The 17,282-nt window shown below is 47.3% G+C and overlaps 1 protein-coding gene across 1 annotated transcript in view; it reads left to right on the forward strand.

Moving 5' to 3' along the window:
• The window catches only part of DOCK11 (dedicator of cytokinesis 11), a 362,537-nt gene that overhangs the window by 136,834 nt on the left and 208,421 nt on the right, over positions 1-17,282 (forward strand). Inside the window, exons 30-31 of the mRNA XM_088453072.1 lie at positions 108-219; positions 9,962-10,000. Of these exons, the coding sequence (XP_088309198.1) occupies positions 108-219; positions 9,962-10,000 (151 nt within the window). The remainder of the gene's footprint in view (positions 1-107; positions 220-9,961; positions 10,001-17,282) is intronic.

Below are 17,282 nucleotides of genomic sequence, written 5' to 3' on the forward strand. Positions count from 1 at the left end.
TTTCTCGCTTATTATATAGATGTCATTAGTATTAATTACTGTAACTGGTATGACATGAGAGATGAAGCCATGTGACTACATAATTTTGCTTTTTTTTCACTTTACAGATATTAAATGAATACAAATTTGAGTTTTTACAAACCATCTGCAACCATGAGCATTTCATCCCTCTAAATCTGCCAATGACGTTTGCCAAACCCAAGCTGCAGAGAGTGCAAGGTAAAGCTCGGACCAATGACCATAGTCATTTATTATTATTTATCCTGTATTTTATGAGGCAGTTTTGCTCAGGCAGTTGCTCCACTAATCAGCTGAAATCAATGCTCTTAGAGACCCTTTCTTACATGAATAGAGCCAGTAGTAGTATACACTGAGGTTATTGTACTTCCAGGTAGTAATATAACTTCATATATAATTGGCACATACAGTATACAACCACTCACTTACTGTATTTTCTTTTAAGTCATAACTAAGAGCTGTGAGCCATAACTCATATCCAGGACCAGGGAAGGGGACCATGGTCCCAGCCACAGAGAGGGCCCGTCTCTGAATCAAACGCGTCCAAATGCGACCGCATCTAGTGATTTTTAGCAAACTGCGCATGAGTCATACGTATGGCAGTCACTTCTCTGTGATGGCTGATTGGGTGTTACTGTGTGGCAGACACGTAAGAGAAACGTTGCATGGGTGTGTTGTGGTTGTATAGCTAGAGGCTTTTTGCTATTCTGTGTCCTGAATATGTAAAGTGGACACCAAATTCAGTGCCATCTCCTGCACCTACTATGGGGACAGGTGTAAGTGCAGATGATAGTGAAGACGGTTTCTCCAGTGGAGGGAGGAGTGTGCCAATGTGATTGCATAGAGGCGTGTGTGTTTATAGTCATATTAGAAAGCCGCTAGGACTCTGTTCGCTGCAGGCAACTGTAATTGCAATTGCATTACGTACTGTACCACTCAGAATTAGGCCAAGAATGCAAATCTTTCATCTTAAGCTACAAGGATTTATATATTTATATGGTTCCAGAGCAGAAAGTTACCTCTTCATAGTTCATAGCTGCTTGCTGACCACTGACACTGCAGAAGGAATAGGTTCCCAGAGCTGCACTAGTTCATAGCTGCCTGCTGACCACTGACACTGCAGAAGGAATATGTTCCCAGAGCTGCACTAGTTCATAGCTGCCTGCTGACCACTGACACTGCAGAAGGAATAGGTTCCCAGAGCTTTACTAGTTCATAGCTGCCTGGACCTGCAGCAGCCGCTAATCCAGAGGTTTTCCTCTTATTCACTCGCAAATGAGTGTGTGGGCTTTGTGTTGTTCTTCTTGCTTAGTAAACAAGGACACCACCATAAGTCAGAAATATTTTATCCACATGTTATTGCTGGGTTATGTTAAGTGGAATTAGGCCCTGATTCAGAGCCAGACGCTCTGACAGAGCGCTCGCTCTGAATCAGGGCCGTCCCTCTGAATTTAAGAGTGGCCTCCTGGCCGCTCGCGTGCTGTCGATGGTGATTGACAGCACGCCCCCAGCACGCCCACCAAAGGGGGCGTGCTGTCAATCACCATCGACAGCACGCCCCCTTTGGTGCGAGACCCATAACGACGGCTTGGCCATCGGGCTTGCGACGAGACCCTTGTGGTAGGGTCTCGTCTGCCGCAAGCCCTGGAGTGCTTTTGGCTCTATCAGAGCCAAAAGCACTCCCACTGACATCACTAGTGATGTCAGTGGGGCCGGCCCCAGACGGGGGCGTGCTGTCAGTCACCATCGACAGCACGCCCCCTTTGGTGCGAGACTCCTTTGGTGCTTGGCCGTCGTTATTCGGGTCTCACGCATGCGCACGACGGAGCCGCCTCCGTCGTGCGCATGCGCACTTGGCCAACATCGACCCGCTTGCGAGCGCTCAGCGCTCGCGAGCGGGTCTGAATCAGGCCCTTAGTCCATTGTAGTTCATTGATTTGAATATTATTACCTCAAATCATCTTTTACAATTATTGGGAGTGTCCAGGATAATACAATTAACCCACCTCCTCTAATAATCCACCAGCTGTCTACATTTTTGGCTTTAAAGGCACAAATCCCAAAGTTTGCTCTGATGAGAATATGAAAAAATAAAAGCGCAAAATGGTTCCCTCGTCCTCAGTGATGGTCCTCATGTTCCAGGGCCAGCACCATGTGTAAATTAAGAAATAAGTTATCTGTATATAACCCCCAGCCACATCCATATCCTCAAATGTCATGATCAGCTTTGATTTGAGGTCTCTGTGCTGCCAGTGGACATGTCTGTCCCAGTTTGAGGAAGTTGGGAGGTGTGTTCTGTTCACCACTGATCTACAGATGTGTCCTTATACATCTAGCCTCCTTGCACGTTAAACAGCCCTTCTAGGTGCTCCATACCGTGGCGTGACTCGGTAGAGCCGAGCGTCTTTTTGTGCGACTTTTTACCTTCAAATCCGTCTTATTCACACAGCGATGTACCATGTATCTGCATGCCTGTAACGTAGCGTTTCGCATGCAGATACACCCGCAGTCGCTCACAGAACATAGGCATGCCACGTGTCATTTTAATCAGCAGAAGCTGCTTGTGCTATCTATTCGCATTGCTGTGCAATTAAGATGCATTTGAAGTTAAAAGGTCACACGGAGTTCCTGCTTTATGTGTAGCGCACGGAGGATAGATGTATGTGGACACATCTGTACATAACAGAGCAGTAGTGAACAGTGGATGCAGGCATCTGCTGCTGTTGTATGGCAATGAATAGGTGTTTGGAGGGGAAGTGACAAGTGGAAACCTAACATATTACTAGTGCTAGGCACTCCCGCTGATGGTGTGGTCACACCCCCATCTGTTTTTAACACCTTCTAACTCAGCTGTCGTTTTTTAACCCCAACAAATGCCTCACACCCACGGCTTGAAGCTTTTGGTGTTACCCCATCCCTCCTCTTAAGGTGCCCACACACATACCGATGTACCTACGATCCGACGATGTGTCCAATTTCCCTTGAAACTCTCCCCGGCAGCTCTGAACACGATATGCATACGATATGCTGTCCAATCTTCATCCGATCTCCTGCAGCCAGAGTTTTTAACAGTGCGTTTGTGTCTAGATTGTCAGATCTGCCGTACTGCACGGCAGATCTGAAGATGCGATGTGCGACCTGCGGGGGCACGCATCGCATCGTGATCGTGAGTGGGGACTCACGATTTGGACATTTCTACTTCAGGGTCCATAGGGTATCCACAGGATACCTTGGGGGTATAGGTGTGACGTCAGTCGCAGGGCACCAAAGAGTTAAGCTTTCAGCCTCCCAGGATGCACTAGGTCCCCCTCCTATACCCCGCCCCCGGGCCAAGGCACCTCAGTTTAGTTTGGTGCCCGGCCGGAGTCGGGTGCACCTGTTGGAGTGGGGGCTAGAAGAGCCCCTGAAGCTTTTTCTTCATGCAGCTGTGGCTGCACATCTGGATGAACAGCATGGACAGTCAGTCCTGACGTCCATGCTGTCTTCCCTACACCCCGCCGGTACCAGAACGCCGGTACTGATCCGGGGATGCTGGTGGGCGTCTGGGGTCACAGCTAGCGGTGACCCCAGATGTTCCGGACCATGGCCGGATTCAAGGGGGACAGAGGTAAGCAGCGGGGTTCCGCGGTGGGTCCCCGCTGATCACATGGTCATAAGTCCCCAGGCAGGGGGCTCCCTGGGGACTGGCTGCAGCGTGGAGCCAGGCGACCAACCTGCGCTTCCACTACCCCCTGGGACAGCGGACCGCAGCAGAGCGGTAGCGCTGCGGCGTCCCAGGGGTTAAATGCATGCCAGGGGAGCGCGCCTTCCCTGTCTCACAGCCGGCGCCTCCCCCGCTGCACACAGCCCTCTCTGCACTGTGCTGACTGGTCCTGTGTCAGCGCTCCTCCCCCAGGCCAGCTTCTCTCTGCTCCTCGGCGGCCATCTTCTCTGCAACGCATGGTGAACGCTGCTGGAAGTCTGGAAGGAAGCATCGTGGTCTGGGTCCCCCCGCATACCTCTCCTCCGCTGTGGCTCAGGTCTGTGTATGCAGCGCTGTGTCCTACCAGGCCCTGTGTCTGTGTAGTTGAGTGATCAGCGCTGTTAGTGCAGGAATTGTTATTTCTCTGCATTGTATGTGACTGTGCTAGCGCTGCCTGTAACTTTTCTTCTCTAAACTGTCAGCTTTATTACTGTCCCTGTTCTTTCTGCTAAAGCCCTTGCGGTGCGGTGCTGCAGGGTGGTCTCTCGCCTATTTAATACTTAATTGGTGAGAGAGGTCACATACGTGGTGCCATCATGTCTGAAAGTGATTTTCCCCTCCGGCTACAGTGTACCACGTGCAAAGTACCGTTAGCGGAGGGGGAGGGTAGCGCGGAGGGCCTTTGCCGGCAGTGTTTGTCCATGGCGCGGCCTATTACGGTTACAGCACCGGTACAGGAGCCGCCCTGGGCTTGTTTCGCTCAGGCGTTAACAGCTTTAGTGGGCCAGTTAGCTCCGCAGCCCGCGTTTACTCCGATGGGTTTGTCCCAGCAGTCTGTGGTGTCGTCACCCATGCAGGGGTTCCCACGACAATTGGTGGTACCCCACAGTCTCCCTATTTCCCCGCTCCCGGGTTCTCAGGAGCCAGCGTGGGTTAACTCCCTGACGAGTTCTGTACAGCACTTGTCGGATGTGTTGCAAGGGGAGTCTGTGATGCGGCCTCATAAAAGGCCGGTGGCGTCTCTGTCCGCTCCTTATGAGGATGACGAAGGGACGTCTGATGATGGGGAGATTCTGGATCCTTACGATCAGGAACCTTTCCATACTAAGGACGCTGATGCTAAGTCCAAAGTATATATTCCTGGACTTATTCGGGCGGTCCGCACAGCCTTGGTGATTGAGGACGAAGTTCCCCCAGCGGCTAAATCTAAGTATGCCTTTTTCAAAGATGTGAAGGGCGATGCCACAGTCTTTCCTCTTTCGGGTCAGTTGGTGGACCATTTAGAGGAGGCGTGGAAACAACCTGGCAAAAGATACCAGCCGCAGAGACGCCTGGCGGTGGCTTATCCGTTCGCGGATAATTATTTTGCTAAGTGTGAATCCCCTCCACAGGTGGATTCTCACGTGACCCGTCTTGTCCGTAGTGCCACATTGCCGATGCCATCCATGTCCTCCCTTAAGGATGCTACGGACCGCAAGGTAGAAATCTGCCTGAAGTCTGCTTATTCCCTTGCAGGGGGGGCAGCACGGCCGGCTATGGCCATTTGCTGGGTTGCCAGAGCGATGGAGCGCTGGGCGGATTCATTAGAGGCTTCTTTTGAATCCGACTGTCCGGCCGAACAGGCGGAGTTGATTGGCAATCTCCGTGATTCGGCCACCTACATCAACGAGGCGGCTCTAGACATTAGTACTCTGGTGTCTAGAATTTCTTCAGCAGCGGTAGCTGCTCGTCGCACCTTGTGGCTGCGATCCTGGAAGGCGGACGCAGATCCAAGAAAGGTCTGGAAGCGTTGCCGTTTACCGGAGAAGTTCTCTTCGGTCCGGATCTGGATAAGATTGTGGCCACGCTGGCGGCAGCCAAATCTGCTTGTCTCCCGTCGGCCGCTGCTCCTTCTGGTTCTGGACCATCGTCCTTTCGGTCATCTAGGGCCCAGGGCAGGCCCAAACCACAGTCGTTTCCTCGACAGGCTGGCCCTAAGAAATCGGTCAAGCCCCGGAAACAGGCATGGAGTACCAGACGTCCGGCCCCCAAGCCAGATGACAAGCCTGCGGCCTGACGGTCCGGGTCTCCCCTTGGGGGATCCCAGGGTGGGAGGCCGCCTGCTGCAGTTCTCCCGGTGTTGGTCGTTCACTACGACAGACACTTGGGTTCTGGAGGTGGTCTCTCACGGGTACGCCCTCTCCTTCCGGCACAGACCCCCGGCTCGATTCTTCACCACGGGTCTACCATCAGACCGGAACAAGGCTACGGAGCTGCGGAAGGTATTGCACACTATGCTCCAGGCTGGAGTTATAGTGCCTGTTCCATTCTCCCAGAGGGGTCTGGAACCTGGGGACTACATGGTGTCATTGAACTTACAGGACGCTATGGCGGTCATGGCGGCTTCTCTGCGGCTGCAAGGAGTCCGCATGTTGCCGTACTTGGACGACCTGTTATTGGTGGCAGGATCTCCAGAGCTCCTGTTACACCACTTGGACCTGACCATTGCACTGCTGCAATGGCACGGCTGGCTAATCAACTGGCAGAAGTCCACTCTAATCCCGTCTCGGAGGATTCTGCATCTTGGAGCCTTATTGGACTCGGGACAGCAAAGGATCTTCGTGACGGAGGACAAGATCTCTGCTTTACAGTCAAGGGTGCGCAGTTGTCTGCACAGCCGCCGGGTGTCCTTACACTCGGCGATGAGGTTACTGGGCTCCATGGTGTCGGTGTTCGACATGGTGGAATACGCCCAGTTTCACTCCAGACCTCTGCAGCACCTGATCCTGTCCAAGTGGAACGGGCTGCCTCAGTCTCTGAAGTTCCAGACGATTGTGCTCACCCCGGAGGTTCGCCTGTCCCTTGCGTGGTGGTTAAAGACGACCCACCTCAACAAGGGACGTCCGTTCTGGGTTCCAAATTGGGTCCTGTTGACAACGGACGCCAGTCTTCGGGGCTGGGGAGCAGTTTCGGGTCCACACTTGTTCCAGGGCAGGTGGACACCGACAGAAGCGGAGCTTCCAATAAATATCTTGGAACTCCGTGCGGTCTTCAATGCTCTCCTGCAGGCACAGCGGTTTCTCCAGGGTCACCCGGTGCAGGTCCAGTCGGACAATGCTACCACCGTGGCCTACATAAACAGGCAAGGAGGAACTCGCAGTCGGGCGGCTCTCGTAGAGGTCTCTCGGATCCTGGTTTGGGCGGAGCGCAATCTTCCGGCCATATCAGCGGTCTTCATCCCGGGAGTGCTAAATTGGGAGGCAGACTTTCTAAGTCGCCAGGACGTTCATCCAGGGGAATGGTCCCTGCACCCGGACGTTTTTCAACTACTGGTGGACAGGTGGGGTCTTCCAGAAATCGACCTCATGGCGTCCCGGCACAACAACAAGTTGCCGGTGTACGGGTCTCGCACAAGAGACGAAGGGGCGTCTCTGGTGGATGCTCTGTCCGTCCGGTGGACGTTCAGGTTCGCATACCTGTTCCCTCCGGTCTCCCTTCTTCCACGGGTAATCCGGAAATTCAAACAGGAAGGAGGGACGCTCCTGTTGATAGCTCCCGCGTGGCCCAGACGGCACTGGTTCTCAGACCTTCAGGGTCTGTCCGTGGACAGTCCTCTGCGGTTGCCGCTACGACCGGACCTTCTGTCTCAGGGTCCTTGTCTTCACCCGGACCTGACTCGGCTGTCTTTGGCGGCGTGGCTGTTGAGACGGCCATGCTGAGGTCCTGGGGGTTTTCCAGCTCTGTGGTGCGTACCATGTTACGAGCTCGGAAACCGTCTTCCGCGAGGATATACCATCGCGTGTGGCATATGTTCTTCCAGTGGTGTCGACCGAGAGGTTATGCACCGCGGGAGTTTCGTCTGTCTCGGATTCTCGCCTTCCTGCAAGCGGGACTAGATCATGGGCTTCGCCTTGCTTCTTTGAAGGTACAGGTTTCGGCCCTATCTGTCTGGTTTCACCGTAGGATTGCTACAATCCCGGATGTGCGCACCTTTATGCAAGGTGTTCTCCGTATTCAGCCGCCCTTTGTTCCACCTGTGGCGCCTTGGGATTTGGCTGTGGTCCTGAGGGCTCTCCAAGGACCGCCGTTTGAACCACTGGGCTCAGTGGATATTAAATGGCTAACAGCTAAGACTGTTTTCCTTCTGGCCGTTGCTTCAGCCAGACGTGTTTCTGAGTTAGGGGCTCTTTCTTGTAGACCCCCTTTCTTGGTTTTTCATGGGAACAGGGCAGTGCTCCGCACTCGGCCCAAGTTTCTTCCCAAAGTTGTTTCCCAGTTTCATGTTAACGAGGAAATAGTTGTTCCGGCCTTTAACTCACCGGGTCTTTCCATGGGTGAGGCCTCTTTGGATGTTGTGCGGGCCTTAAGGACTTATGTTGACCGCACTTCTTTGTTTAGGAAGTCGGACGCTTTGTTGTCCTCTATGGCTTCTGTAAAAAGGGTTGGCCTGCTTCAAAGCAAACTTTGGCAGCCTGGATCCGTATGGCTATTTCTGAAGCTTATCTTCATGAAGGCCTACCGGTCCCTCCTTCTCTGAAGGCTCATTCCACTAGGTCTGTGGGTCCTTCGTGGGCAGCTCGACGTGGTGCCTCGGCAGTTCAGATCTGCAAGGCTGCTACGTGGTCTTCTGTCCATACCTTCGTGAGGTATTACTGGTTTGACACCTTCGCCTCTCAGGATGCTTCCTTCGGGCGGCGGATTCTCCTTTCTGCACAGGAGCGTCCCCACCCTTAAAGGATACTGCTTTGGGACATCCCCAAGGTATCCTGTGGATACCCTATGGACCCTGAAGTAGAAAATATGAGATATGGTAAGAACTTACCCTTGTTATCTCTATTTCTACGAAGTCCATAGGGTTCCACAGGACTCCCGCCCTGTCGCACCTGTGCTGCAGATGGGCTTTGCTCTGGTCACCGGTTTTCCGTCTCCCTCTGGTGAGAATGTGATTCTTGTATGTGTCCAGATCTTTGTTCTCTCTCTTCCTTCTCCTCCTCCGGCCTATGGCTTGGTAACTAACTGAGGTGCCTTGGCCCGGGGGCGGGGTATAGGAGGGGGACCTAGTGCATCCTGGGAGGCTGAAAGCTTAACTCTTTGGTGCCCTGCGACTGACGTCACACCTATACCCCCAAGGTATCCTGTGGAACCCTATGGACTTCGTAGAAATAGAGATAACAAGGGTAAGTTCTTACCATATCTCATATTTTTTTACCCGATCTGTCGTTCCAATGTGTCGGAATTGGCCAGATCGGGAAAAAAATTGCTATGTGTGTGGACACCTATAGCTTTCCATTTTAGCACCCTCCCTCCTCAACTCTCTATTATTGATCCCCCCAACATACAGAACACACAGATACAGATCCACCTCCATCTTCCCCTGTGATTGCTCTGCAGATCTGCTCCTGTTCTGTAACCCATATTTCTCTTTTAAATTATCCTGGTTTCAAACCCAAAAATGTGAACATTTTTGGTCAAGAACTATAAATTGTATAAAATTTATTTAAAATGTATTTTATATTATGTTAAAATTCTGGGTATATATATTAAATCATATATGTAACATGAAAGCTAACAGAACTGACCTCCCCGTCCTCTTCCCAGGTTGGCTGTAAAGCCAGCGCCCATCCTTTTAATCCTATTAATGGACACTACCTGACCATGTCCAATCCATTTGCCTCATCAACACTATGACAATTAACCACTAGATGCCGTATATATTTTTTTACTTTAGTTTTGTATGAACAAGAAGTGTTCTTGATTTCACAGAAAATCTTTGAAGACCAAAACTACTGGAAATTATTAATATGAAGCACTTACACTGATAGTTTTGGTCTTACTCAACAGGATTCTATCTATTTGAATGTCTTGGGTGGGGGGTGCGGGGGTAGAGGGTATTGGGGCGGGGAGGGAGGACATAGAGTCTGTGATGAAACTTCCCTGCGTCCCATGTCTAACAAATAATCAGGGAAACAGGGACTGGGAACTAGCCACCACAACCCTTATTATAGGCACCTAAGGGAATTATCAATGGACAGAGTTTTTTTAAAAACGTTATTATTTAGCAACAGCAGAAATACTGGGAGTGCTCAAACACCCACAACGCTTCTATCTATGCCTCAAGTTTACATTGCAGAGTATTCCTTCCACTCTGACTGCACTGTTAGATTTCCACCTTGTACTGTACATGTCACTGCTGCTATTAGGTGATGAGATATTTGTACAAGATATCTACTGTTTCGATCCATTTGTTTATACTTGTACCTTTTCTTTTTACAAAACCATTAGATTTGTTATCATATGCCGTGGAGCGGTTCTCATCTGTAGGTAGGTTGGTTTGGTAAAATTTAATACTGCCATAAGCATTTGCCAATCCATGCTTCTCTTACTAATGCCACTAACAGTGCAGCAATGGGCAGAAATCGCTTCTCTAAATCCTAACAAAACTAACTGACTAATTGGCCGGCGACACCAGGCCTCGCAGTAATCAGTGAGAACAGACATGGAACATGTCACTACGGCTGTGAGAATTGGTAGTGAGGAAGGCTACTTCTGTATGAGCCTTCGGGCACAAAAGCCATAATGAATATGACAATTTTCTATATGGAAAAACACTGTGCTCTGAAGCTGATGAAATAGAAAATATGGTTTACCTGTCACACCAGAAGTTACCACTGAAAATAAAGTGTAACCTATGTCAGGCTGCAACGTATTGAGTAACATAGAAATAACGTTTAACTTCCTAGTCTATCCAAACATATTTTTTATTATAGAATTTTCTTTTCTCATCCATATATTTTTATTTTAATTGTGTTAGATAGGGAAAGATTGTGAAAATGTGGAAAAATACACTATTCTATATTTCTGTCCATAGTTATTTTAAAACCATTACCTGGACTAAATAATAACTCAAATGCCATCTAGTACTTGATCCGAGTCACCCAGAAAACACAACTTGGCCTTCCATCCCCTGGAAATATCTCTGTTGATGCCATGATTTGGTTGTTATTTAATATCTCCTTTATCAATGTTTTCATGCTGTGTGTAGGACTCCAATAGCCAAGAACTGAATCGAACTGTTCTCTCTTACTGTATATCCTGTTGCAGACTGTCTATCCTTAATTTCTAGTAAATTGCAGAAATGGGGAGACTAAAGCCGCATATCCACTAGCCGATGAAATGAACAATATCGTTATTGTTCAATCGTTCATAATATTGCCATGTGGATGTGCCGTTAACGACCAGCGATGTGCACTCCCACTGCTCGTTGATGACGTCTCTTATCAGCCGAACCTGCTGTTCAACCTGACAATATCGTCAGGTTGTGCAGGTTCGGGGATGAGGGAAGGAGCTGGCACTGAACGATATCGTGAATGATAGCGTTCAGTGTGTGTGCTCAATGTCATTAAGGACATTGAGCACACCACTGCTGGGGACATGCTACACGATATCGCTCATGGAGCGAATCGTGTGGTGAATATGTGGCTTTAGAGCCTTATGCAGAGTTGGGTGCCACTTACATCAGAGTTAAAGTACCCACAAGTCAGACCCCTCTGTTCTGCGACTTTTTGCTGGCCATTTTAATTGCAGTTTGTGACTACACACCCAAACCCTTACTGTACCCTTACTGTACTTTACAGACAAATAAACAGCATGCAGCGTTTACGCCTGACTCTGGACAAGGCCCTTAGCGACTAACTTATGTATCCCAAATGACTAGGAGATAATATTCCTACTTACAAAGTCTGTTATACAGGAAAATATATTACATTAAAACTCCACATGACCACTGTGTAGGGTCTGCTCTTTATGTCAGGAGATTATACAGGCCACGTGGTATGTAAATTATTCCCCCTTCCCAGATCTAGCTCATCCACATTGGCAGCAATTAATTTCGAAACACCTCATCCCTTAATTATCACTTCCTTATGATTACCTGGGATGCAAGCAAGGAACACAGGCCTTCCAGGCAGCAGACTAGTGCTGGAGGAGAATTTGAGTCCCTGAAACATCACCTGGCAGTTGTAATAACAACAAAATAACCAACAAAGCTCATAAAACATATCAGTGGTTGAGTGAGAGGGGTGTAGTATATATTTCCGCCGGCTGCATGGCTGTCAAATCCCGACAGCGGAAGCCTGGCAGAGGTGAGGATCCTGATCGCTAATTAGGTAAGTATAGCTAACCCTATTTTTCCCCCTAACCCTCCCTTAGGGTTGCTTAACCCTAACCTCCCCCCCAAGTGCCTAACCCTAACCACCCTCTAAGTGCTTAAACCTAACCCCCTCTTCCCCGCAGCCTAACCCTAAGTCTCCCGGGAGGGTGCCTATCCCTAACCTGCCCCCCGGGGTGACTAACCCTCCAGGGGGGGATGCCTAACCCTAAGTCACCACCGGGAGCTCTAAAACCTAACCCTCCCCCTCCCGTGGCTGCCGGCGCCCGGTTTACCTTCGTTTGGTATGCCAGGCGTCGGGCTCCCTGCGTCCCTGCGTAGGTCTAATGACAGGTGTCGGGATTTCGACACCTGTCATTAGTACCTTGCCGGGATTTGACAGTCGGGAAGCTGGCGGTCGGTATTTAGACCGTCGGCTTCCTGACTACATCCTAGTGAGAGGCATCCAGTACTTACACTGCCCCATGTGCCCTATGTGCCATCACAAGGAGCAGTGTTTTCCTGTCATTATCTATCTATAGATGGTGGCAGAAAACACCAGGGTGCCACTGTTTATTCCATTATATTAATGCTAGACAAATAAAAACGCTAAAGCTGGCCATACACTAGACCAACTTTCATCCAACCATCCAACTAGTGAATTGGTTGGAATGAAAATCTGGTAACGTATGGGAGTAACTGATGATCAGCAATTTGCTCCGAAACACTGAAAATCAGACGAAAATGGTCGTTCAGACAAGTTGGTTAAATGTTTGATTTAAACAATTTGTTTAGACAACAGTTTTTGTCAGCTTTCTGGCATTTGGGAGCAAATTGCTGATTGTCATTTGCTTCCATTCCTTACCAGATTTTCATTCCCTAGTTGGGTGGTTGGATGTAAGTTGGTCTAGTGTATGGACAGCTTAAGAGAATACATGATCACCAAAATCTGCTTTCCTAGCCAGGACAACTGTCAGTTATGGCAGAGGTTCCCAAACTTGGTCCTCAAGGCACCCCAACAGTTCAAGTTTTAGAGATTTACATGTTTGAGCACAGGTGGTTAAATTAAATAGACTGAGGTACTATTTAAGTCTCCTGTGCTCAATCATGGATGTCCTTAAAACCTGGTCTGTTAGGGTGCCTTGAGGACTGAGTTTGGGAACCTCTGGGCTTGTGTGTCACAATGATTTTCTATGCTGCAAGTTGTCCATCAATGATTATTGCTACACCTCTGTACTACTTTATATTACCTATGTGACATTATTATAGCCAACAGAGAGCTTGATTCTGAGCAGGATGCTGCAATGTCCGTGCCTGCGACTTTTGCTGGTATTGCTTCTGTGACTTTATGCAAATACTGCTATGATCCCTTTCCTTGGGTACAACTGTGCATCTGAATGTGCAAGGACTGAGGCGTTCACTTTGAGTGTCTTTAGATCCTCAAATATTGATTGGTGCATCTTTATTCTTTAGTAACTTCCTCTTGCTAGGTGCACATTGTCCATAATGTATGGCTACCAACAATTATGCATCCAAGTTCACAACTGCTCCAGCGGCACACCTCTGACACTCCCATAACGCAGCCAAAAGACGGCCAATCTTTGTGCATCCCCAATCACTGCCATATGCCGCCCAATACATTTTCAAGACTTTTCTGAGTCCGTGTGTCTCATTTGCAGATGCAACTCTGCGCTCTGGACGCATGCGCAGTGCGACTGATGCATGTGCAGAAGTAAAAAGTCGCTGAACTGCATCCAACATTGCATCCGACTCAGAATTAGACTCTGAAGGCCGTATTCAATTTGGAGCGAAATGTCGGAAACGGCGATAATTTATCGCCAATGACGTCATTTTCGCCTATTTCAATTATCCCCGTATTAAATTTCGAAGACTTTTCACCGGTGCAAAAAGACTTTGTAAAAAAACGGGGATAACTTTTCACCATGTTTAACATGGTGAAAAAAAGTGCAGAATTGGGGTTTACGGGTGCAGGCTTAAATTAGCCTGCACCCCTGGGAGTATAATTTAAAAAGACTGTGTCAAAAAAAGTAAAAAAAAAAATCGGGACACCCTAAAAAATTTACTTTCAATTTGGGGGTGAAAAAAGAAGCAAAAAATAGGGGAACAAAATGCCAAACTAGCAAAATTAATTCTGGTGGGGTCCCCAAGTTTGCGGCAGATGTTTTCTTCATTGCGTAGAGTAGCAGCAGGTGTATTTTTGAAAATTTTTGAAAATTAACTTTAGGGACTTAAACATATGCTTACCCCCATTTTCATGTACCCCAAATTTGATAGGAATAGTTATTTTTACGAAAAAAAAAAATCTCAAGTGCTATTCTTCACCACTTCATAGCTGCAAAAAAAGCACCTGCCGCAGCTATTTAAAAACCCTAATTACCTTCAGCAGGGGAAAAGGGGGGTACCCACAGTGATCCCAAATGTCTGGACATCATTAGGGGGTCCCATGATGAATTCCCGAAAATTCCCCTATTTTTCCCGATACTTACGTTTCCGCAGGCTCCCGTTTTCGCCAGCTCCAAATTGAATACGAGGATAAAGCGAGCATGCGCCCGATACTTTATCCCCAGAAAAGCTCCGATGTGGAGCGAAAAGTCCAGCACGGACTTTTCACTCCCTAATTGAATACGGCCCTGAGGGGTATATTTACTAAAGTGAGAGTTTTTAGAAGTGGAGATGTTGCCCATAGCAACCAATCAGATTCTAGCTATTATCTTCTAGAAGGTGCTCGTTAAATGTTAAGTAGAATCTGATTGGTTGCTATGGGAAACATCTCCACTTAAAAAACTCTCACTTTAGTAAATATACCACTGAGAGGCAATGCGGTCAACAGCAATTGAAAAAATTAGACAATATTTCTAAAATGAGCTTAAAGGTGAACAGGTTTAATCATGGAAACATATAGGAAAACTCTGGAACAAAATATATTGTTTTTCTTACGATGGAGGTGTCATTGTTTTATTAATAAAATGTGACTGTTTTTATATATGTTAAAGTTTACACTGCATGATATTGGCTGGTCAAGGTTGGCTGAATCCAACATGTTGAATTTAAACAACTGGTCTGAACGGCTGTTTTTGGTCATTTATTAGCAAACAGCTGATTATCATTTGCTACCATACACCAAGCGATTATTTGACCTTATTCAGTGATGGGAGCTAAAATATCCAAAAACCACAGGAGGCATCTTAAGAAAAAGACTCCCACTGCCAGCTTTTGTGATCCGATGCTGCGTCCGAACGCTCCCTATCGTCGCCCTTAAACGCCAGCAGCATGCCTATTATGCTGCGTCTTTGGGGTACTGTGACTGATGTCACAAAAACAGATTTGCACATGCACAGATCAGCAAACATTGACGCAAGTATCTAATTTAGGTAAATCTCTGAATTAGGCCCATTGTTCCAACGTTGTTTAGTTGGCAAGTTGGAGTGGTAACTGCTCAGTGTATGGCCAGCGTTAGACATATTTCTCTGCTATTTGTGTAAGACACGCACTTTATTACTATGCATGCATTAGAAAAACCATATGCATACTCGTATGTCCATATGCAATCTACACTTACGACTCTTTAAGCTTGGAAAGATGGAATGGGAATGGGAGGCATAGGTAAAGTACGTCAGTAAGTTTACCTCAGAATAATTTCCCGCCTTTGTCCTTTCATCACTGACAACACTATTAAAACGCAATTACATGCATTCATGATTTTCCTACTCATTTTTAGAGCTGAGCAGTTTGGTTCTACAATACTCGATTCCTTTCGCTAAATTAGCACGAGTTGGATTTATCTTAAAGACTATCCAAAACACATGAGAGTCGGATAGCCAATAAGATTACATTTTACAGATCCGAGCATAAACGAGTAGAACTGAACCATCATCTCCGGCCTTCCAATCAATTTTGAATTTTGCTGCCAAATAGATTTTCTCTCCTTATAATGCAATAGTGCTGCCTCTGTTGCTGCTGCATACTGCAGTGTTTATCTATTTTCTCTTTGTTATCATTTATATTGATGCTTTTTATATGTAGAAAACCATCCCTGATACTGCTTCATTTTACATTTTTAGTCAACATGCCTCCTGAGTCATGGTCTGTGACCATATTATCACATCCCGAGGTCCGATATCTCCGTCATCAGTGTTTTAGTCCTGTGGTCAGGGATCCAGAAGCCGAGAACTGCGTGACATTGTTATGCAGTTATGACATAGGCTCTGTCCTAGTCCTTGGTCAGGGGTCAACCAAAATAATAGAATGCTGGGTGCCACATACAGTGGACACATTCAACAAAATTGTCCAACAAAGTACCACATATGTGGCTTTGGATACTGACCCTAAATACCTTTTGGCTATTCATTGTAAAATAGTAGTTTAATATTGTTGACAACTGTGGTCAGCAACATTTGGTCGGTCATTAATATTTCCTCATCTACAACATGATTTACAATATAGTGTAGCACTTGTATGCACACTTGTGGACACTGCTTCAAGACTCCAGTAAACATACAGTATAGTAAAGGCCTGTTAGCAAGCTAATAACTAGCAATGTCCTGGCCTCATAGCACAATTGTGAACATACAGTATAGTAAGGGCTTGTTAGCAGGCTAATAACTAGTAATGTCTGGGCCTCATAGCACAATTGTGAACATACAGTGTAGTAAGGGCTTGTTAGCAGGCTAATAACTAGTAATGTCTGGGCCTCATAGCACAATTGTGAACATACAGTATAGTAAGTGCTTGTTAGTAGGCTAATAACTAGTAATGTCTGGGCCTCATAGCACAATTGTGAACATACAGTATAGTAAGGACTTGTTAGTAGGCTAATAACTAGTAATGTCTGGGCCTCATAGCACAATTGTGAACATACAGTATAGTAAGTGCTTGTTAGCAGGCTAATAACTAGTAATGTCTGGGCCTCATAGCACAATTGTGAACATACAGTATAGTAAGGGCTTGTTAGCAGGCTAATAACTAGTAATGTCTGGGCCTCATAGCACAATTGTGAACATACAGTATAGTAAGGGCTTGTTAGTAGGCTAATAACTAGTAATGTCTGGGCCTCATAGCATAATTGTGATAGGTCAAACAGCACGATATCTGCTCCATTTCCAGTCATTGTCCATAAGGGCTGAGTACTAATTACATTAGTAGCATTAGTAGCCATTTTATCTTCATTATTTTGCAGATATTTTATTAGTATAAATATGTTATGAAGCCATGGTACAGTGCCTCCTGCACTGCTAGGCCCCTGTGGTTGCCTTTTATAGAGGGCAAGAAACTCAGGCCTTCAGTTTGCCACAAGACCCAGGTAGATCCTTCCCTCATCCCTCATGGTGTTCTCCTAAATAGAAGCAATAGACAATCATTTCCTCTCACCAGAGACTGATTAGTACCCCAATTAGGCCATAGGCAAGATACTGGTTTGGGCCTCCTTTCTCCCCTTCA

The sequence above is a fragment of the Taudactylus pleione genome, unplaced genomic scaffold (genome assembly GCF_031769625.1).
Source record: "Taudactylus pleione unplaced genomic scaffold, aTauple2 ptg000039l, whole genome shotgun sequence".
Taxonomy (NCBI): Eukaryota; Metazoa; Chordata; class Amphibia; order Anura; family Myobatrachidae; genus Taudactylus; species Taudactylus pleione.